We start from the raw sequence: 22539 nt of genomic DNA on the forward strand, positions 1-22539 counted from the left end.
TGCAGTAGTGACTTTATAATCACCTTATATTACCTGTTATCACCTCATAGAAGATTTGTGTTTTAAATAGTCTATCGGCATCACTATAATGTTATGTACATATGTAGACTTATAGTTTGTAATATTAAGGTAATTGTATATATTTCCTTATAGTATTCAATCATGTAGGCTAAATGTTTCAATAATAGCCTACTTGTAGCAACTAGGTCATACTTTATGATTTGGTAGCCTACTGTATTTGTGGTCTAATATAGTCTGATAATCTACAGTCATTAGTAGTCAATAGACTACAGCCTAGGTCATGGTATCTTATTAATATTTCCTCTAAAAACAGCCCTATCTTTCCACAAATGTTTTTATAGTGTCCCTCTGAAGTGTACATACAGTAGGTCTTTTTCCAGGGAGGTAGTGTGTTGCGGGGCGGCTCCTCTCCTCCCACCGCCTCCTCCCAGTCCGGCCAGCAGCGGACTCCGTCATTTCGCCTCCTCGTCCCTCACTTGTTGGATGTGTCCGTTTGATTTCCAGCGATTTTAAGCTTCCCAGTGGTCGTTTGCCCTCTCGGAGTCCCGAGAAGACCGCTGCTGTGTGTGAAGGTTAAAGCGTTTTTACAGGTTACATGCGCGTAAAAAGCGCTTATCCTGAAGCATTGTCCTCGTCCTTACCTGTCTGTTTACTCCGGTCACGTACCGTGACCATGCTCCGTTTTTCGGTGGCTGCTGGTCGTGGTTGTCCCCGCAGCCGTCCCTCTGACCTTTAGTCTGCTGGTCCCACGGCGGGATTGTTGGGTTTCCCTAGCGGCGTTGTGCGCTCTGGACTCCGGCTCATCCTTGGAGAAGTTCCGCCGCAGTCCCATGCACAGCGCTTCTCTTGTATCCTTCTGCTGCGATGCTGGTGGCTTTACACGGTCAAACTCCACAGGATCAGTTGAACAAACGGACCATGTAACCAGATCAGGTATGTGCAATAATGAAAAATGGGGAGATGGGGTCACATTTTATGTTTGTTGTAGCTATACTGTACGAGGAATTGGCTCTGCATTCAAATGTCAGAGGTGTTATACATCTGACTCGGACCCTTGACGTTCAGTTGCAGTGGCGAAACAATGTAAAGGTTCACATTGACTAGCATAAAGATTTGTGACTTCAGTTAAATGCCACAATTCAATGTGAAATGTGCCTTTAAGGTTGCCAGAGGAGAGGAAGTGACAGTGGAGCAGCTCAACAGGAGCTGGAGTCTTGGGATTTTGCCATTTTGCTGCTGCTGTGATGTTCTTTCACACTGGAAATGTGTGGCCTGCTGCTGGCATTTGGTTTAAAGAGACTGCATAATTTCTAATTAAAAAGGTAAAGAGAAAAGTAAGGCAGTGACTGCCATGGCTTGGGGTTGAATAGTCACTTAGGTCATCTGTATTTTTATGATATTCAATCATAAAGCATTTTGTACAGAAAGAGGGCACAGGTGAAGGTCCTGAGTCTCAAAGCACTCACTGCTGGGCTTCAATTCCCACTGAAGCCACTCCTGTTGAAAATGGTTCGGTGCTTCACTATATTTTACACTCTGGGTTGCTTATATAAGATGTCAGATATATATATATATATATATATATATATATATATATATATATATATATATTTAAAAAAGAGAAACAGTTATCATTATTGGGAACATAGTAACCAAACAAGCAGAGCCATTTACCATTAATTCCACTCAGCTATGAAACTCAAAAGTTCATACATTTATATAATTTGAAATGCTGCCTTTCAGAATAGAAGTCTGACTCTAATCATACTTTACAATAATATATATATATATATATATATATATATATATATATATATATATATATATATATATATATATATATATATATTATATATATATATATATATATATATATTTTTTTCTTTAAGATTTTTCTGTTGCATTTTTCGGTCTTTATTTTGATAGGACAGAACCCGCGACCAGTGCATTGAGGACTAAGCCTCTGTGTATGTGTGCATGCTCTACCAGGTGAGCTAACCAGGCACCCTACAATAGTTAACATGTCACCCAGCTGTTACTGTTATATACAAATATACTTATACAAATATTTTTTTTGTGGAACCTATTTTTTTCACTAATCGTGAGTTTTATTTTTAAAATCTGTAATTAGATGAAACAAGTTTAAACCCTCTGACTGCTTTCAATGGCCCGTGCACTTGAAGCTGTTTGTGGCAAGGTCACTGCATCTGCTTGTCTCTGTCTCAAACATGTTTATAATAATAAACGTATAAACAATACTTTCACTGCCAAGTTAATCGTTCCTTCACTCTGTGCACATGTGCAGCTACAGTACAGTATGTGAAGAGTATTGATCTACCATTCAACAGACAGCAGCAGGTGCTGTGCTGCTCTGACCCATTTCTCACAGAGGAAGCTACAGGAAAATACAGCTTGACTAAATAACTGTAGAGCAGCCTCTCTATATATCCTCCTGTCTCCACTTCGCCCAAATACACACACACACACACACACACACACACACACACACACACACTTCCTAATTCCACCACCTCCAGTGGCAGTGATACAACAGGAAGTGGGCTGATTTCCCAGAGGAGTCTGCAGTCAGGGCCTGTCACAGCTAACACAGCAGCAACAGACAAAATGTATTTAATACACAGGTTGTATAATGGTGCGCTGTGCCAACAGTTCAAAACACTGAAGGAAATTACAACTAGCTGCTTGCAACATTTAGTCTGCCAGTGCGAAGTTGTTCTGTAACAACCTCTCTGGCTGGCAAACTAAATATTTGATTGACCTCAGTTAATTTAAGAAACAATTAACCCAAGCGGCCTTAATAACCCCGACAATTCTCATGGCTCATGATTTTTACATTTCCGCTTCAGTAAAGAAATACTGGGATGATTTGACCTTGTTTGGACCGATGAAACCTTTTCAAAAACCTGTTGGACAAAATCACTGTCTGGTGCTGGAATGTCAGCCAAAAGCAGCGGTATGTTTGTCACATACATCCTTACCAGCCTGCAGACGATGTACGGTATTACACACTGGAAAACTATGATCTTGCAATCCTAATCTGTGTCCTTATGCAGGCACTGAGAACTGGCCTTGTATAACCGTCTGTATTTTAAAAGTTTTATAGTCTTCATGGATGAATCTTCCTCCAACATTTTGAAGAATCCGAGTCGTGGCTAAGAAACTAAAAAATACATTAAAGAATCTCAAATTGAGGAGCAAGTCTGGTCAAACACGTGTGGTTGAAATTTGCTGTTAAGCGTGACCCACAGTCTTTACCCACAATTACATTGCAGGAACATTGAAGGTTAGTGGGCTTTGTTTGTGACTGTGATTAAAATAAGCCTCACTGACTCAAATCTGCTCTGGGTTGTGTGGAATTCAAATGAGACACTTTTTAATCAAAGTAGAGACACTGTTACTGTCGGAAAGTCATAGATTTAATCTCTCTTGCTTTCTGGAGGCAGACAACTGTACTCAGCCTACCTTTGGTTGTGAAGTCATGTCTTGCTTCCTCCTGCTGACACTGCTTAATGTATTTTTTGGGACAACATGCATGGAAGAGTGTTTTTAAGCTGTTTGTGTTTGTTAGAGGTTGGGGTGAGTGGGGAGCTACCCAGGGAAAGTGTTTCAGTGTTTCAGGAGTGGTGTGTGAATTATTAAAATGCCCTCAAGGTTTTTCTGGCTGCCGGTATTTCTTTTGATACGGTCGTGAATCAAGTGTACTGTAGTCAAAATTTAAAGGTGAGACGAGCTGTGTTTCCAAACTGCACTGCAGCATTAGCAGGACAGGAAACTTAACTCCAGGGTCTGCTTCCAGCTTCAGTCAGTCAGTCAGTCACATCAGCTCGTCTTCAGGTCTACCATGACCAACCATTGCAGAATAGATTTGAATTGCCAAATGATGGCTGGTTTCTGGCAGAAGTGTCTGGGAGAGAAAGATATCAGCCACCTTTACCCATGGGTGTGTTAAACAAAGAATGAGGAATCCACCCAGCACATATAATAGCCTCCTACTTCCTACTCAGGTGCACATAACATTTTAACTCAAGTGTTTCTCTGGCTGAGCCTGGCAGATTGTCATATGTGAATGACACCAAATTGATATGTTAGCATGCATGGCTCTTAATACAGCTTAGTTAAAATTGTACTGGAGAAATTATTTGTTTTTACGTCTAGGGGAATTAATCAACACTACACTTTGCGACTTTAATAGCTACTAACTGGCCATCGCCAGCATCAGGTGGGCCTGAGCAGGTAATATTTGTTTTCAGTTGCTTCGGTGGCTTGGATCACAGTTTGCGACTCTCACTGTGGCATTGTGCAATGTTATATGTGGCTTGTGGATGTTAACGCAGCGCTGAAGCGCAGCCAGGCTGGGTAAGGATGAGGCCAGTGAGAGGAAGGCTTGTTGGCAGAGCCGGAGGCCTCTGGAACAGAAACTTTGTTATCTGCTAACGTTGCTCTACTGCTGCTGGCTGCTGTGTCTGTGGTGACTCATCAGAAACACACACATACAGACATGCACACTTGTAGAGACACTTCCTGACTTAATCAGACTGACAAACATAATACAACACAGTAAACTTTGACATTTACATACTCACGCACAGTTAGACACTGTACACGCCTTGAGACATGCACACAGACAAATACAATCCCTCTGTATTCTTACAAAGACACACATGAACAATGACAAGCACAAACACATATAGTACACACACACACACACGCTGTGTTTTGTTACTGTAAGCCAGAGTGACATTTCCTTCACTGTAACACTCACATAGAATTTTGTGAAAAAACTTAACTTTGATTTTCTGTACTAGAGACTGATAATAAGATTATGTGGACAAGCGAAATTTGGAAATGTGAACACTTTTGTCCTCGTTAAAATCTCCCCTTGTAGTAAAAACGTTTACTTGTAAGTTGAGAATTGAACTAGGGACATTTTAGCAAAAGATCCATTTCTACACCTGTCCACCCTCCCATGACCTTCACATGACCACCTATTTAAACTTTGAATTACCTCCTGTACCCTAACCCTTTCCCCCATCTTCTTTCACTGTTTATGCACGGACCTCCTTATTTTTGTCCTAAAACATCATCTTTTCGGAAAATTTCATCCCTTTGTCGTCACTACCCACCAGCTCCCTAACTTTGTTTTATTCATCATTTTTTGAAATGTAGAACTGTTCATGTATCAGCCTTCTTATGCAAGCATTGCTTGAAGCTTAAATCCTACATTTATACTTCCAATAAGCAGTTTTTCTGATTCTCTTACCCACAGCGAGCTGCAACACAGTCCACCAACATTCACATGCAATAAATAATGAGGAAAAAAGGCTGGGGGTTACAGGACCCAGATAATATTCCTGTGACCTGAGGTGATCATGGATGAGCTAAAATATATATTCAGTATGAATAAAACATGTCACACAGCTGAGATTTAACGGGTAAAAATGCTGACATCAAGACTCAACTGGAAATCATAAATTTCTTCATAAAGTTACATGATCGTATTCATTCACTCTACTCTGCCCCACAATCCTTATCTCATTCGACCGTGATATCAGATACAATATATTTTGATAATATTAATCATAGTGTGGTCATAAGTTTTCATTTTCTGGGTCAGTTGAATGCCTTAAACATGCCTCATTAGGTGTGCCAGAGAGGTCACCAGACACAATAAACTTACAACATGATGAAGCGCATACAAACCGATTTTTATATGAATCCATGTAAACAAAATATTAGAGAAATCACATTACTTCAAACCATGTAAACCTGTAGTCTGAATCCCATTGCTTTGCATGTAAAGGAACTGATGTTCTCAAGATGAAATGGGTGTATGAGGAGCTGAGTCTGATATCTCGTTTATCTATTATCTCCTGCTAACATTATGTTACAGATTTAACCATTTCCCAAGTGCTTGCTTTCCAGTTGCCATCTTTGTTTGGGGACATACCACGTGCATCAGGTTAATAATTTACTCAGAAGAAAAGTTTTGAGGCTGGATAATAGAAAAGATTTTGATTATTAACATGTCTTTGAAACCTCTGTGAGATTTGATAAATTACATCCTAAGTTCTACAAAACAGTGGGCTGTTGCAGTAACAAATATGAAATCATCAAAACTAATGCAGAGAGATGAGAGGAGATCTGAGTCTGTGTTTGTCCTGGAAGTGTTTCTCCTGTGTGGCTGCCCGGCTGTGAGCAGGATGGGACAGTGGATTTAGTTACCGTCCTGTCAGCTGGAGGTCATAGGTTCAGTGTTTTCTGCACAGCCATGTGTTAAAATGGCCTTGAGCAGCACTATCAAATTCACACCTACTTCATCCATTGTAAGGATGACAGCAAAGCATGTTGTGTTCAGGCCGGTTCATTTCTAATTTATCTATTTTGACAGTTGTGGGAAAGGGTTGAAAGCTTTCAAAGACTTGACTGGTAGTGTGACGGCTCTGCAGACTGTTCAAGACGGGCACATTTTATATTTACAGTTCAAACTCATATTTGACATAATTCAGGATAGGATTGGGAACATAAAAGTGGAAGTACAGTAATGTTTTTTTGATACTTAGACCTTGGAGAAGAAGCAGTGGAAGCTACACTACTTACTTACTAATAATGTTGTATGCTTAAAAGTCAAACCATCAACCATAGAATTAGAATTCTCCTGTGGACTGATCCATGTTACAGCTGTGACCAACGATTTTCACAGCTCATTACTGACAGTTGTTAATTCCTCATGGCAAAACAAGGATATGTACAGCTGACAACTCAATGAACCCTAACTTTTACTTCTGCTTTTCTGCTCCTGAGCAAGGCACCTCGGTAGCCCTGCCTTCATCCTGCTGGCCCTGCCATCTGTGGCTGTGCTCCCTCACTGTATTAACTGTCACAGATAGAATTTCCATGTGAATGTATGCTAATGTAATATTCGTGGTACATTACTCCCTCAAAGAAAGAAGCTGGACCATTTCATTTCCTTTTATGAGACTGCCGTGCTGACCAGCAGAATAGAGGTACAGTAATTACAGCTTCCCCCGGCTGCCCGCTGCCCTATACTGGGTGTGCATTCAATGATGCTGCTCTGCTGCCAAGTGTGAAAGAGAAGCTGGCATATCGCAGGACAACAGAGGAGGAGCTGAGCAGCTATAATGAAACCTCTGCAAACCACGTAAAGCAGGCAGATGCAGAGCTGTATGCATGTTTACCGTTCAGTCCCTTTCCCTGCTCAAGTTCTTCACTGTGAATCTGTCTGAACTAGACATAAATTAACTAGAACATCAATTCAAGCCTTCCAGTTTGAAGTGCAAGCAAGTCAGTGGCTCAGTGTTTAGAGCTGTCCCCTAAAAAACGGAGGCTGTCTATTGGTTTGAGACTGTTTTTGAAGTAATCCCGGTTCATTCGGTTAACCTGCGACTAGTGAACTGAAAAGTGATCCAATAACACTATCATTATTCACTTGGACCTCATTATATTATGTTATTCTTAATGTTGATTATTATGTTATTCTTAATGTTGATTATGTATTAATGTTGTTATGAATAGTCAACAGTGGAAATTTAGTTTAGCTGAAAACCATACGCATATTCCGAATGCACTGTTAACATGCCTCTAAAACCCAAATAATAACGGAGTATCCCACATCGGAAAATGCTATATTCGTAAAAAGGCCTTATTCGGAATATCCAACCGGAATATGCTGTTTACATGACCTGTATCAAATTCAGAATATTGCCATATTCAGAATAATAGTGGAATATTGGTGTGCATGTAAACGTACTGATTGATGTTATTAAGTGAACCGTGTTTGTGCAAAATGTCCTTTGTGCAGTAATTTGTGCGCCCTCTGATGCAGACTTTGTGTCAGTTGTGGTTGTTAATGGACTTACCAGAGAGCCCCCACAGACACCAGTAGCTTTCTCACTGATGTGATTAGAGCTGATAGATTTTGAGAAAATGTTAAATAATTCTGCGCTTTGTGTCGTGTGGTTTGTGACCCCTCTTTCTTACCAACAGCCGTTCATTCAGCTGGTACTAGCTATTAAAGACTTTTTTGTTTTCTCTAACAAGTAAGAATAAAACATGTATTTACTTTATTAAAATAATACACTTCAAGATAAGAGCACAGTTGAACTTGGAAAAACTGCTTTTAATTTTAGTACACCTGACTCCTGGAACAAAATACAGCACTTCCTTAAAATCAATTAACTATATACTATAATAGCATTCAAACGTTTAGAAATGTAATCTTAAATCTCCCAACCTCACTTGTTCTCTGTTTCTCTTTGTTTTGTTTTTCTTTGTCTTTGTAATTGATTCCATGTCATTGTAAATGAGAGTTGCCCCTCAATGATTTCTAATTGTCAAAAAACAATGTATTGTAATTAGAATCAAACCGCTAATGCAAGGTTAAAACAGTATAGAGATATATGAGAATATAGAATATAAAGTCAAGAGAAATCTCTGGCTGCCTTAATTTACTTTAAGGAATCAAGAATATGTAGAAATTATGCACAAAGCATCTTTAAACTTTTGTATAGTAATAGTAGTTATGGTCATAGAAGTTGCAGTACCAGTCACAATAGTAGTAGTATATGCAGCAGCAGTATTTGAAACGGCAGTAAAAGTGCAGTAGAACCACAGAGGCTAGAAGTCCCCTATAGCCATCACACTGACCTGGATTTCTGGAGATAAGCCTTATTAAAAGGACGGAAGTTGAATTTGGCGTGTGTATAAAATTAGAGATGGACCATCTGTCAGTAGTGAATCTTTCACTTGCCATGTGAGTGAAGGTATTCTCCACATCTTGATTCAGAGTGAGTGTGTAGAAAGGCTGAATCAGGAGCTGGCAGGCTGGAGTACAGTAGCCTGGAGAGCGGCATAACGGCATAAATCTGCCAGCTGCATATACGGCATCAGAACATGGTCCAGATTGGACGGAGAAAAAGACTGAAACTGTGCTCCAACTCTCTGTCTTCCTATTTCTCTCCATCTTCACAAGGACGAAGCGCTTTAGCGCCGGTATTGATCATGTGCTTTTATAGGGCCAAGAGGATCATTCTGGGGAGTGGTTCTTCAAATTCATTGCATTGTTCGCCCCAAATGACCTCGAGCAAAATCAAGTAATTGAACAAAAAATGTTCAGTGTCATCAGTCTCTGCCTACTGGGCTGTAACTGCTGCGACAGCTTAAGAGGGAAGATGGTATAACGGTTGGTTGAGCTACTGTAGGTCCCTCAGTACATGAAGAATGCTTTCAAGGTCACATGTAAGTGTTTGCATCCGGGAAGTTAATCGACTTATCATTTGGAGCATTATTACATAAATAAAAGTACATTTTTAAGAGTTTGTTATTCTGTCTAAACAGTGCAGGGTTGCGCAAGAGCACTGATCACTTATGGTGCTGGACATTCAGAGGATAAAAAAATTAAAAACAACAACTTTGACAGCTGCTGTCACATGCCACAAAGAAGAAAGGTTTCCTTTTTTGTAATCCAGAGTAGCTGCCAACCTTTTTGTGTTCTTTGTGTAATTAAGTACCTGTATTTGTGCACGTATTGAGTTCATGGAATTCTATACATTTTCTGTATTCTTTGGCCTCTCCTTTTTTCTTTGTTATTATTGATCTGTTTCCACTGTTTTTTTTTGTGAACAGCTGATATAGATCATTCATTCCCCTTTCACTTATTCATTCCATTTTGCATTATAGGCATGAGTGGAAGGGGTTGAACAGGTTTATAGGGAGAGCTTCTTAACCAAAAGCTACACCATATACAGTATTTAATAGAATTGCTAATAATGGACCGAATGCAAAGTATGCATACATATGTCTTTTTATGACTTAATAGTAAAGTCACCAGTGTTTTACCAGCAAGAACAACACATAACTTGAATTTTTGTCGCCTGCCATACAGCTCAATCCTTCCGGCCTCACAATGTGATAGATTTATTAGGTTTAACAAGGACAAAACTACATACACACAGTATGACAGGATGCTGATGCTTCCAGTTACATCACTTCAGCACCAAGGACAGCACGCATTCCTTTACAGTACAGATCACCTGATGTTTTTCAGCTGGTCATATGTTTCCAGTGAAATTATGTGAGTGCTTTTACGATTTACAGTCAGAACTGCACTGCAACCACCAAACATGAGTGAGCACAAGCAACATTAACTAAAATCAAATGCTCCAAACGTTTATCCTGTGAGCTTTAACAGATTAGGGTCTTTTTGTTTTGACATGTTTCCCACCATTCTACTTTTACGGTGAATAATCTTCATTAAAAAGAAATGCCACAATTTCTAAACTGACCCCCTAAATTGTTACTTCACACCCACGCATGCATGCAAACAAACAAACATGCACACACATTAACACACACACACACACACACACACACACACATAGACGCCCACGCTGGGCCGCATCAGAGACGATAGAGAGAGGAAACAGATAGAGGAAAGCCTTTGGAACGCCAGATAACAGGATTAGACAAATTACATTTCAGCTGTGACCATGAATCCCGTTTGGATTCGAGACTTGTTTTCTCTCTGCTTACAACTGCAGCTATGGAGCTGTGGAGTTCAGATGACAAAATGGTGTTTTTCCAAAATAATGTGTTCTGAAATTTTTCATGAATTATTGCCGATGTAGATTGGCTTTGGGTCTGAGCTGCTGCTGCTGAGACCAACACCTGAAGTTATTAGGAATAGAAAAGAGTTTAACAGGAAGTTTTAGTAAGTTTAAAAAAGAAAAAAGATTCTCAAGCATAGTCCTTGTTTCAGGGCTTGATGTTAATAGAGGGAAGATTGTCAGTCCTCCACTTACCTCGTCCTCATTTTCAGGGACTCAGGGTGAAATTAACCTTGCAAAGGCAGCCTTCAATTTTCACTTCTGTCATTGTGGTCTGACATGGCCGTGGATGAAAGTGATGAAAGCCGAGGACTGACGGTGAACACTTACTACAACTAATGTGACATGTTCTGAGTGCTAGGCTGTCTTTGTTTCCTGTTTTAGTATAATAGTGTAAAACACTGGTGGTTGTCAGTCTTTTCTTTGAACTATCAACAAAATGATTTTCTAAATAACACTGAGGTGAGAAACAGGTCATACAGTTGCTGAATCATTAAAATTTTATATTAACTAGTTGTTTGTTTTACCAATAAGTAGTGAGTCAGTATCATCGCGTTTCTCAGACTTAAACCATGTATTGCAAACAAGGGTTGGGTATTGCATTTATGACCAACAACCTACAACCAAATATTATTTGTTCAATAAGCATATGCTTTTTGATTCAGCTGTGTGATTTCTGAAGCATAGTTTGGACTAACTGTGCTTTTATTTACATTGCCAATTGGTCAAAAAAAGTGGAACCAAAATTAATTTTTCAGAATCAGATCAAAATCTAAACAATATACAACCTGAGCAAAAGCATTGCCTTTATGATGGAGTCTGACTTTGCAAAGTTTTGTCACAAGCTCACTTCTGTAACCTTTAGACTCTTACTGCTCCTGAGAATGGTATACCAGGAAGTGAAGTGGAAAATTCAGCTGCATGTTTTCAGAACTACATTAGCATAAGTAAGAAATTACATACATTAATTTCTAAAAATGTGACATTTTTCACACATTTCTTGACAGTTACAGGATAGAGACACCGTGGGATACATATTGTAAGATAATTTAATAATCTGTTTGAAATTACAACATTTTAGTCTAACAAGAAGACTCTTGGCGCTGCGAACATTCGATGGATGGTTGGTGCCTTGCTCAAACAGGCACCACTGTGGGGATCAAACCTGTGGCATTTATGTTTCAAGTGCAGAATGTGTTTGGAGTTTGTTTGGGGGAAGAGAGACTGACACTGGGCCACTGCTGGTCTGAGCAATTTAAGATCCAAAGAATCAATCTTGTAAAAATCCTCCAGGGCAGTCAAGGTCCTTCAGCTGCTCCTGAAGAGTGATGGCCGAGACTCCAGAGGGAACACTCCATCAGAGAGAGGGGAGGGGGGGGCAAGAGGGTGAGAGGGAGGTAGCTCATGAGATATTCTCATTACTCTGATTTGGCAAAAACAGCATATGGGAAACTTGCAGTTTTACAGCATGAAGGGTTTTAATCCTACAAACAAAATAACTTACAGGACAAAGGAAAGCAACAACGAAAATTAAACAATGGAATGTCAAAAATGATAAAACCCACAAAATATGAAAGAGCAAAGATTGCAGGCGTAAAAGCTTTTAAACATCAAAGTCTAGGCTAGTGTAGTGCAGTGCAGTTGACATAATCCTGTGTAGCATAGTATATCATAACAAAGAGAGGGTCATTTTGAATTGTTTTGCCCTAACCAGTCATGTGTCAAGGCATCTTTCATCTTTCCCAGTTGACACTGAAGCTGCAGTAGCAGTTGCTGAGAGCTTTAATAGTTTTTCTTTCTGTAATCTAATTTATGTCACAGCACAGGTGAAACATGTAAAACAATTTGTTGGTAGGTCTTGATGGCTGCACTAGCTACCAACAGGCCACAGCATAAACGGAATGCCTTGATAACCACAAAAAAGGATCCCTGAACCCCTGTGAGTTCAGCCTGCATTCTGCAGTCGCTCCACTCCTCCCCCGTAGCATCTCCGTATGGTATGGTATAAGTTTCTCCGATCCTCGTATTGTGTTGCCAAACGTGCAGGTTAACAAATAGATGCAGACAGAAACTAAACCAAAGTAATTCAGTACTCTTACTCTGTCTTTTTTGAGTTTGGCAACCAATCAAAACACAAATGCAAATCTATGATCTTGATACATACAAAAAAAACGTGCATCTGCGAATCACACTTGTCGACATTTTTCTGTTGATATCTTTTTTAAGATAATGTTTTTGGGCATTTCCACCTTTAATTGATAAGACAGCTAGATATGAAAGAGGAGAGAAAGGGGGAAGACAGGCAGGAAATCGTCACAGGTCGGACTTGAATCCTGGACCTTCTGCGTCGAGGCATAAACCTCTACATATGTGTGCAAGCTTTACCAACTGAGCTAACCCACCCACCTGTTGATATCTTTTAAGGATGTAGCTAGGGAGCTAGATAGCTATGTAGGAAGTAGGCGTCTCCATTCTTATTCCCACCTGCAAAGCTCTGATTGGTCTGATTGTGTCTTCACTTGAGAAAAGATATCACCAATTACAAACATCAGCATTACTTGCAGCCTCAGGATACACATAAGCCAATCAAGATGATTGACAGGTGTCAGTGTGGTAACTCAAACATAATGGTATAAAAATACTTGTTTTCTGCCTCAAGCTAAAATGTTTCAGATTCAAGCTTTAAACAAAAGGAACAGCTTGTCTAAAACTAAAATGTGCTGAGCACCAGAATGCAGTGCATTTCCAGCTCATATCAAAGTGAGTGACACACTGAATGGATTCTGTCTGATTTTCATTATCAACAGGGTACGATTCACCTGAGACACACCTAATTTGCATATGATTATGCTTGCCGCTTTAATGGATAGATATAGAGACTTGTTGCTTGTGTGGTGTATTTCTGACAATTGTGAAGTGTTTTTCACAGCAGCTCAAAAATGACTATAAACAGGCTAAAAGCTTCCCTTAAATCTGTGAATCATTGAAGACCTGAGCTGCTATATGTATTAATGTGTACATATATGTAAAATAATATAAGCTGCTGCAAACAACATGCGTTTCGCTGCCTCAATTTTTATTTGTTGATTAGACATTTGTGGTAAATGTTGAGGTACAGTGGTGTTATTTAGTAGGTAAAACACTGCAGCTAAGTGCTATGAAGACTTGTGTCTGTTCTAATGGATCTTTAATTAGGATGTCCTGATTTATTTGGTAATGCAGGAGTACATGTCTGTCTGAGTGAATTCTGTATGTGTGCAGTATGTGTGTGAGAGAGTCTTATCAGTACACAAGGCTCTTCAGGCAGTATGGGGATTGAAGGCCACTCTAATCTAGACCCAATGGTGACTGATCCAGCTCTCTTTGTCTGTGTGTGTGTGTGTGTGTGTGTGTGTGTGTGTGTGTGTGTGTGTGTGTGCTCATGCAGATATCTAATTTCTCTCTGTAGTTTGTCAAACGAAGTGAACTCAAATTAATCTTACCAGCAAGTTTGTCTGAAAGTGCTTGCAGAGCAACATGTAAACAGGAAGAAAAACAAATCAGTTATTTTGTGTCTGAGTAAAGGATGACATGGTGACAGCAGTGACTCCATTTTCATTTCCTCCGTGCAGTACAAGTCACCGCTCTGGCATTAATTATGAAAAATAGTTTGGTGTACCGAGTCTGAGATTGCACGCACTGGAGAAAGTTATGACGAATGATGTTAAGAGGAATCTGTCAGCTGCCATCCCATTTGGTCTCCACAAATAATTGAAGGCAAGTGTACTTTCTGACAGAAACATTGTTTGTGAGCTCGGCGCCAGTGTAGCGGTTCAGACCGCAGCCTCTGGGAGCAGCACCGCCTCCTTCTCTTCTCCTCAGTGGAGAGTCTGACAGCACTTCCAGCTCATTGTGTTTTTAATTAAGAAACCCATTCAGCTTCTTTTAACACTGGTCCATATCATCAGTTTGAGATGTTCAACACAGCTCAGGAGCTATTGTGTGATGCAGTTCAGTCTTTTAGTTTTTTGCTGACCTCAACCTGCCTCATCTGCTTCTACTGCAGTTACTCACTGTGTCCAAATATCATGCAAAGTACAATGTAATGCAGTCATTCTTATATCTTATCTGAGTTGTTGCTCAATATTTACATATTCCTTTAGGTAGCTTTCTAAATATGTAAAAAGAAAAAGAAAAAAGAAAATGGTTGCTTGGTTGGCACAGTGGGTAGAGCAGGTACACATATACTTAGAGGTTTATGCCTCAACGCAGAGGTCCAGGGTTTGAATCCGACCTGTGATGATTTCCTGCATGTCTTCCCCCCCCTCTCTCTCTCTCCCCTTTCTCACCTAGCTGTCCTGTCAAATAAAGGTGGAGAAGCCCAAAAAAGAATCTTTAAAAAAAAAAAAATGGTTGGAAATGTGTTGTCAGAACATGCATGTAAAACAATAAGCACACAAGGAGAATAGATGGCTTTTATTCAGCAACCCAACTTACTGTACTGTCTGTCAGACTAAAGCTGGAGATACACTTGCTTTTAACTCTGGTTTGTGTGTGTGCATGGTGGCTGCCTCGCGTTTCCTGTGTCCATTGAAATTAACGTTATGTGTCCGCAAGATGCCAAATCGGAATTGCAGGTCATGCGACAGCTGTTGTCCCAAAATTTTTTCTTCATGTGATGAAACAATGAAAAAGATTTTATACTTACGAACATTCTACAATGACTGTATTTGTGGATATATTTTCTTATATTCTGTATATTGGTAAAAGTCTATATTCTACTATTTGTAATTGCCACAGGGCAGATGTGAACAGGTTTTCTCAGTAGGCATCTATATACTGTAAATCCAACTCAGCCCAATTTAGAGTCAAGTGCTGTGCTCTTAATGAGTCTCTTATTTCCACCATTTTGTCCTTATGTGCTGTTGTGCTAGAAGTAATCGCAGTTACAGTTCTTGGTCAGTGCCACTGTGTGAAGGTTTAGCTGCTTTGCTCTTCTCTGAGCTTCCTACTGTGGTGATCTAGGGAGAAGACCTGCATATGCAACCATCTCTATAGTAAGGAGGCCAGATCTTTTTAAACTGGGAGAGATTAAATCTGGACTTTATTGACACTTTGCACAATTTTTTTACACTTTGCACAATAATGAACTGATATACTTCATTAAAATCATATGTACAGGACAAACTGCTGAAATGAAACTGAAACAAACATACACTGTCAATTCCGACAGCAGGAATCATAAGTGACAAGCTGAGAAATTATATGTGTGTGTGTGTGTGTGTGTGTGTGTGTGTGTGTGTGTGTGTGTGTGTGTGTGTGTGTGTGCGTGCGCATGCGTGTGTGTGTGTGTGTGTGTGTGTGTGTGTGTCAACCTCCATAAACATCTGTACTGCACCATAGCGTGCTACTTCCTTAATTCCTTCCTTTCTTTTATAGTTTCTCACTTCCTCTTTCCTCCTTCCTTCAATACATTCTTACCTTCTCCATCCTTTTTCCCCTTTTTTTTTCATCCTGACCTTCCTTTCTCTAACTACACAAAAAAGCCCTCCAACCCAATCATGGGTTTGACATGTTTTTATCAGCAGTAATAGATTTCCCTTCACCTAGACAAGCCTCAGCCTGCAGATAAAAACCCCTAAACAACTGAGCCCCTTGCTGCTAAATCACTATTACTGCTGCTCTGCCATTATGCTGCATGCATGCGTTTGAGTGTGGAAGAAGTAGAGAGATATTGGTCAAGAATAAGCACATCTGAAGATTTAAAGACTTTGATGTTTTTATTCTAAATACTATGATCCGTGAGTTTCTGTTTCACTGATTATTTGTAGCAAAACAGAAAATCTGTTTTGAGAAGACTTGTACACTTAGCTCAATTAATGATAACTACATAGGCTGAGTACAGTAGATAGTGAAGAGTGAAACCTACATGAACTCAAACTTTATCACAGAAATCCAAGAAAGAAGACATCACATGCATTTATTGAGTATAAGGACAATGCTGTGCTTATTTACAGAAGGTGGACACAATTAAAACACCTTTACGATCTAATGTAATCCTGCAGCCCCGCAATAAATATGTGTGTGTGAACAATGTTGTGATTATATCAGAGAAAGGTTGATTTAACTTTGTAATATTTTTTTAAAGCTGTGTTGTGCTAGTAAACAAAGTTGTTCATGATATTTGCTAGGGGACTAAATGCTGAATTTCATTGCATTACACTATAGGAACAGGTGTCGCTATTATTTATTCACCCCTCTGTATTTGTGTAATGCAACATTAGATTGTGTGTGGTGCATGTTTATGTCTTATATACATTTATTATGTTACAGACATTTCTTTCTAACCTTGCTTCCCTTTTTCTTTCTTTCCCCCCTTTCTGTCTCTTTTTACTTCTTTGCTAGTTTCCTATCTTTCCTTCTTCTTCATTCCTAGTCATCAGTCATTCCAAGGCATTAACTATTGCCAGTAGAGAGAGAGAGAGAGAGAGAGTGTGTGTGTGTGTGTGTGTGTGTGTGTGTGTGTGTGTGTGTGTGTATGTGTGTGTGTGTGTGTGTGTGTGTGTGTGTGTGATATATTTTTATGTTCTCTCTGTGCCACCTTGTGGAGAGGAATGTGTAAAGCTCCCATTTCTTCCAATTCCTCTCTCCTTAGAGATGTTCATACAGTGTGGCTCTCCAGCTCCTCTCACCTTTGACCTCTGATTTGACTTCTCTTCACCCTTACAACCTTCAAACACTCTTCTGATGTAAGTATATCTATCTATCTATCTATCTATCTATCTATCTGTCTTGTCTGTCTGTCTGTCTGTGACATTTAATATATTTAATATACTACCTCTGTTATTTCTCTGCTTTCAGGTGTTAAGCAACTTTGCTGAACGTGAGTATGCCAACAATAATCACAACCAGGTTTATTCTGTAAGACTTATACCACATGGCAAATTTTGTTTTGTTAATTTAAAATTTGGATAGTGTGTATTAGGGAAGCAGAATGTGATTTATATATGAATTTAGATTTTTCAGTTATATTAGGTTAAATACTTGATAAAACATATTCAAAATAAAGTTACCTATATGTTTGATTCAGATAGGCTACCATAAACATAATGTAATATCATCTGCAAAAGGTATTACAGTAAAGGATGTAAACAGTAAATGAAGATTAGAATTATAAAAAAAAATATATTGTGTTATATGTGTTTTTATGATGGTTGTCCATTAGTATCATACTGCATGCTTGTATTTAAGTCATTTACACTATGCATGTTCTCTACCTAATTCTCTCTGCATAATTATAGAATGACCTTTTGAGTTTGCTCTATTAACATATTTACATAGAAGACAGATTCCAGCACTTTGCATCTGTGTTTACTGTGATGCTGACCTTTGCGTGATTTAATTAAACTTCATATATTTGCAGTGAGAGGCTCTTGTTAATTAAGTCACTTCCTGTGCCTGTGTGTCAGAGTTTGATGGAGAGCTGGTCGGATGACAGCTGGAACTGTTGTCATAACCGGAGGAATACTGGCCACAGTGATACTACTTTGTATCATAGCTGTGCTCTGTTACTGTAGACTCCAGGTAGGCCTCATTAAGTGTGTGTGTGTTTCAAAGATGTTTAAATCACACTTCAATATTACTGTAATGCTTCTGCCACACTGTATTATCACATCACCTTGCAGGTAGTCTTGCATTGCCAGACCTATCTCCACTGTGCTGTGGAGATACAGTCTCTTTTTAAACCAATCACAATTGTCTTGGGCGGCTCTAAGTTCCGGTGGCTCTGCAAAATGGTCTTGAGAAGGAACTTGTTTTGGTGAAACATTTGCACCCCGTTAAAGAAAACGCCACATACAATATGAAATGAAGTTAACTGTTCACACAATTGTTATGGTTTTGGGTTTTCTGTTACATATTTGTTCATTTCTGTGGTCTTTATTGTTTATTTGTTATATTCCCGGTGTTTGTAGATTTCTGTATGTTTCTTGTTTTGCATATTCTGTTGTGTCTTGTCTTGTTGTGTCAAGTCTCTGTGTTTAGTTCATTTCATGTTTCCTGTCTGTTGTCCTGGTTTCCTGTTTTATTTTGATAGTCTGTTTTCTGTCTCGTCGTATCTAGCTTTACTTTGTGTTTTCCCGCCTGTGTGATTGTCTGATGTGCTCCACCTGTTCCCCAGCCCTGGTGTCACCTGTCTTGCGTCTTCTCGTTACTTGGTGTATTTTACCCCTGTGTTCCCTTTGTCTGGTGTCAGATCGTTTTGTGTCCTAGTGCCGTCAGTTTGTGTATTCTCCCAGTTAGTTTGTGTCGTTGTCCTGACAGTGTGTGTTCCTGTATTTGTCTCGGCTCCCTGGATTCCCTGTTCATGTTTTTGTACCTTATACCTTTTTTTGCCTGTTGCCATCAGGACATCCTTTGTTGTTTGCTCCCTTTTCGTTTGTCCAATAAATCTGAGTTTCAACGCCGCTCCTGCCTGCTCCTCTCTCTCTGCATTTGGGTCCACCATTCCTCAATCTCACTAGCGTGACAACAATACTGTAACGTGAGCTATTTAAATGAGCTGGATACATGGTTAAACTTAATTTGCTCTTACCAGTGTATAGCCGTGTGTACTTTGTCCACAGCAATCCCGCCAATCGGTCCTAAAACGTCCCAGTTAGATAGTAAGTGCACTAACAAAGACCCCGTCAATTTTTACAATCATTCACCGACCCAAGCAGAACACACAGAGAGCAGAAGGTGGCAGGCGTTATCTTGGAAATGTACTGATCCAGACTTCCTTCAGGAAACTTTCAGCTAAAGAAGAAGGGCAATACATCAACATTGTTTTCAAATTGCAAATGGTCATAAAATATATGAACATAATCATACAATATTGGCAGCAAGAAATGTTAATTATTTCAATATGGAAATTGTATTTTAAATCAGTAAGAATTTTTAGTTCACAGTACTTTACAGTCTTCGGCTTAGTAAACAAAAAACTTCTATCTAAATCTTAGCAGATTCTTTATTTGTTTTAAGAAAATAAGATAGCACTCAATAATGAACTCAATGTTGTTCATTTGTAGGCTTAAGTGCAGACAGTTAATGTTACAAATCTGTATTTAAAAACTGTTGTTTGAAATGTAATGGACTTTTCTCTCTCTGCAGTACTACTGCTGTAAGAAGAATGGGTCTGACAGCGGTTCCATCTCTCAGCAACACTTTGCCTGCAACGCCTGCAGCGTCTCCGGCCTGGACGGGTCGATCGTCACCCCACTGTCCATGTCGCCACCAGAGCCCCCCGGATCCTCCGATTCCACCAAACCCACAGGGGGGCAACGCAGTTACTGCCCCACCTGCTCACCTTATGACTCGCCCTTCTACATCCGTACCACTGATGAGATGCGCAACGGTGGCGAGCGCATCACCTACATGCCCACACACTATGAGAACCAGGCACTGGCGATGCCGCTGCCCACCGTCCGAGGCTCCCTGCTGAGGGAGACCCAGCGAGGCCGGCCTCCCAATTTCTACACCAACACCCGAGCCATCAGCACCGAGGTGTGACCCCCCCCCAAAACTGCCCCAACACCACCCAAACACACACAGACACCGCTCTCTTCACTTACACACACCAGCACCACCACTAACAAAACCACATACATAATTTTGACTGCAGCTGCCAGTGAGGATCAGCTGGATGAAGTCCACTGTTTGTGGAGGTTATCACATTTATTTAGGGATTGGGGGGTTTAAAGTAAAGACTGTCTAAGACAACTGCTGAAGACTAACGTGTGTGACAAGCAGGGATTATTTTCAACCCTAGTTCCTCACTTTAACCCTTAAAGTTTTCATGTTCACTAAGATAATAATTCTGTAATTGATGGTAGATGAAACTGTAGGTTTGTGTATTTATTCTCCCACATGAAGGGTATGGTTGTAAACTTGTAAACTCTCTGTTGACTGTGACTGTGTTTTTACTGACTGAGGGCTATCCTAGATCATTTACAGTATGATTTTCACCTGCTACACATCTTTCTAATGACTGCCAAAAAGACAAAAAAGGAGTGTGATAAAGTTATATAGTAAATATGAAGTATTTTTTGTCATGATAAGCAGAGTGGAGACTGAAACTCATTTGAAAAAGTTACAAGAAGTAAAACAACCTCTGCAGCATTGTGGATCTCTGGAAGCATGCTTGAGTTACAGAAAAGGAGGAAAAGTGTGTGACGACTGGAGCTTTCTCTATGCAAGCTGTCTGGCAAACTACTGCAGCTCTCAGTCATCTCTTCTCAACAGTTTTTGTCTCGTCATGTAACTTTATTGGAGAATTATTGTAAGCACGGTGCACACCCAGTAGGATATGAAGATGCTGCACATGTAGATAGACCTACAAGCATTTAAAACTAGATCATGGATGCGGTAGTTCTCTTGGGTTGCCAGATCCACTCCAATTTCTCTTGTGACAGTGATGCAAAATGTTTGATATGTAAATATTAACTAGAAAGCAATGAATGTGCTCTTGACGAAATTGAGATGCACCCTGGGATTTGAACATTATGTATTTTGAATAAGGGAGTGTGATTTACTAGTTTGTGCTATTTTGTTTTACACACTCCTCCTAAACTCCTGTACTACTCTCATGTTGAATCTTTGAAATGCAAATAACCTTGTCATTTCTTTAATTTCATTTATTTTCATATTGTAAGATGTCAGAATACACATTTATGTGATTGAAAACTGTTTCACAGTGCTCGTTTTCTACATAACACTTACCCAGCATTGCTTATACACAATACTATTTCCTGTGATATTTGTCTTTATAGTTCAGTGTATAGCAAGATTCAGTGAGGCTAAATAAGCAATGCAAGAAACCTTAAGGACTTGCATGGTGTGATAATGTTGGGTAATTTTGCAAGATTTTCAGACAGGCCTAGTTTTAACATTCAAGCATTAAAGAACAGTGCATAGCAATTAGAATTCAATGAACAGCAGCTACTTTTATCTTTTCATTAAGGTTAAATAGATGCCAACTGCAGTGCCATTACAATATATATCTTGAAACTTCTCAAGACCATTTTGCACCAATTGTGTTCACCCCCCCTGGATTAACTTAAAAGGGCATATAAATGTACAGAGGACTGGCATCAGTTAATCAGTAAAGGTTGACAGGTTTGATGTTTGGGAAACTGGTGAAATCTTGCCAGAAATATAATAATAATATGAATAAAACCAGTGTTCCTCCATGTTGTTGTCCACTACTACCACAGATAAGGATGCATAGTCATCATTCATTTATTTAGGCATTGTATTAACTATATATTTTACTACTTACTTAACCAGTTATCTTTGAAAACAGAAAAAAAAGATTTTTAGAAATGTGGTTAAAACAGATATCGTACCTGACGAATACAGAAACAGTATAATATTTGACAGTGTTAACTTTTGACAATTAAAGATTTGTAACTGCTCAAAATGGCTCTTTGTGTGATGATTGACAGTCACACACACACGCTGATAAACACTAAAATTAAATGATACAGGTGTTTCTCAGTATAATGGTTCTGCATTTTCAATTTGAAATATTTGTTCCACAGATATTTCCACATTGTATTTATTGAAGTTTTCATCAGAATAAAAGGAGAAACTATCATAACTAATCATGAGCTCTGAAGGCAGCGCGAACTTGACCTCCAGCTAATGATTGTCATGAGGCAAAAAACACTATCAGATGCTGAACTTTTCAGAACAAAGCATTCATTTAGCTTATGTTGTTTCCCAAATAATGCCTTTTTGTGTAAAACATAACCCTTGATAGCTGTCATACGTTTTCCTATTTTCCTAAATTGATTATCCAACAAAAAAGGAAATACTTTGAAAGGATGCTACCTGGTGGGAAAGACAACTTGTAGAA

At 39.3% G+C, this 22539-nt stretch overlaps 1 protein-coding gene across 2 annotated transcripts; it reads left to right on the plus strand.

Moving 5' to 3' along the window:
* The first annotated feature begins 425 nt into the window (after positions 1-425).
* Positions 426-20667, plus strand: fam163a (family with sequence similarity 163 member A). Of its 2 annotated transcripts, XM_031303971.2 has the most exons (5): positions 429-954; positions 17299-17392; positions 17505-17526; positions 18113-18227; positions 19794-20667. In XM_031303971.2, exons 4-5 carry the CDS (start codon positions 18135-18137, stop codon positions 20190-20192), a joined length of 492 nt encoding a protein of 163 aa, XP_031159831.1. In that variant the 5' UTR covers positions 429-954; positions 17299-17392; positions 17505-17526; positions 18113-18134; the 3' UTR covers positions 20193-20667. The 2 variants fall into 2 exon arrangements, with proteins under 2 accessions (XP_031159832.1, XP_031159831.1); XM_031303972.2 differs by lacking the exon at positions 17299-17392 and having other exon boundaries at positions 426-954.
* The last annotated feature ends 1872 nt before the right edge of the window (positions 20668-22539 follow it).

This window comes from Sander lucioperca, chromosome 11 (assembly GCF_008315115.2).
Source record: "Sander lucioperca isolate FBNREF2018 chromosome 11, SLUC_FBN_1.2, whole genome shotgun sequence".
Lineage (NCBI taxonomy): Eukaryota > Metazoa > Chordata > Actinopteri > Perciformes > Percidae > Sander > Sander lucioperca.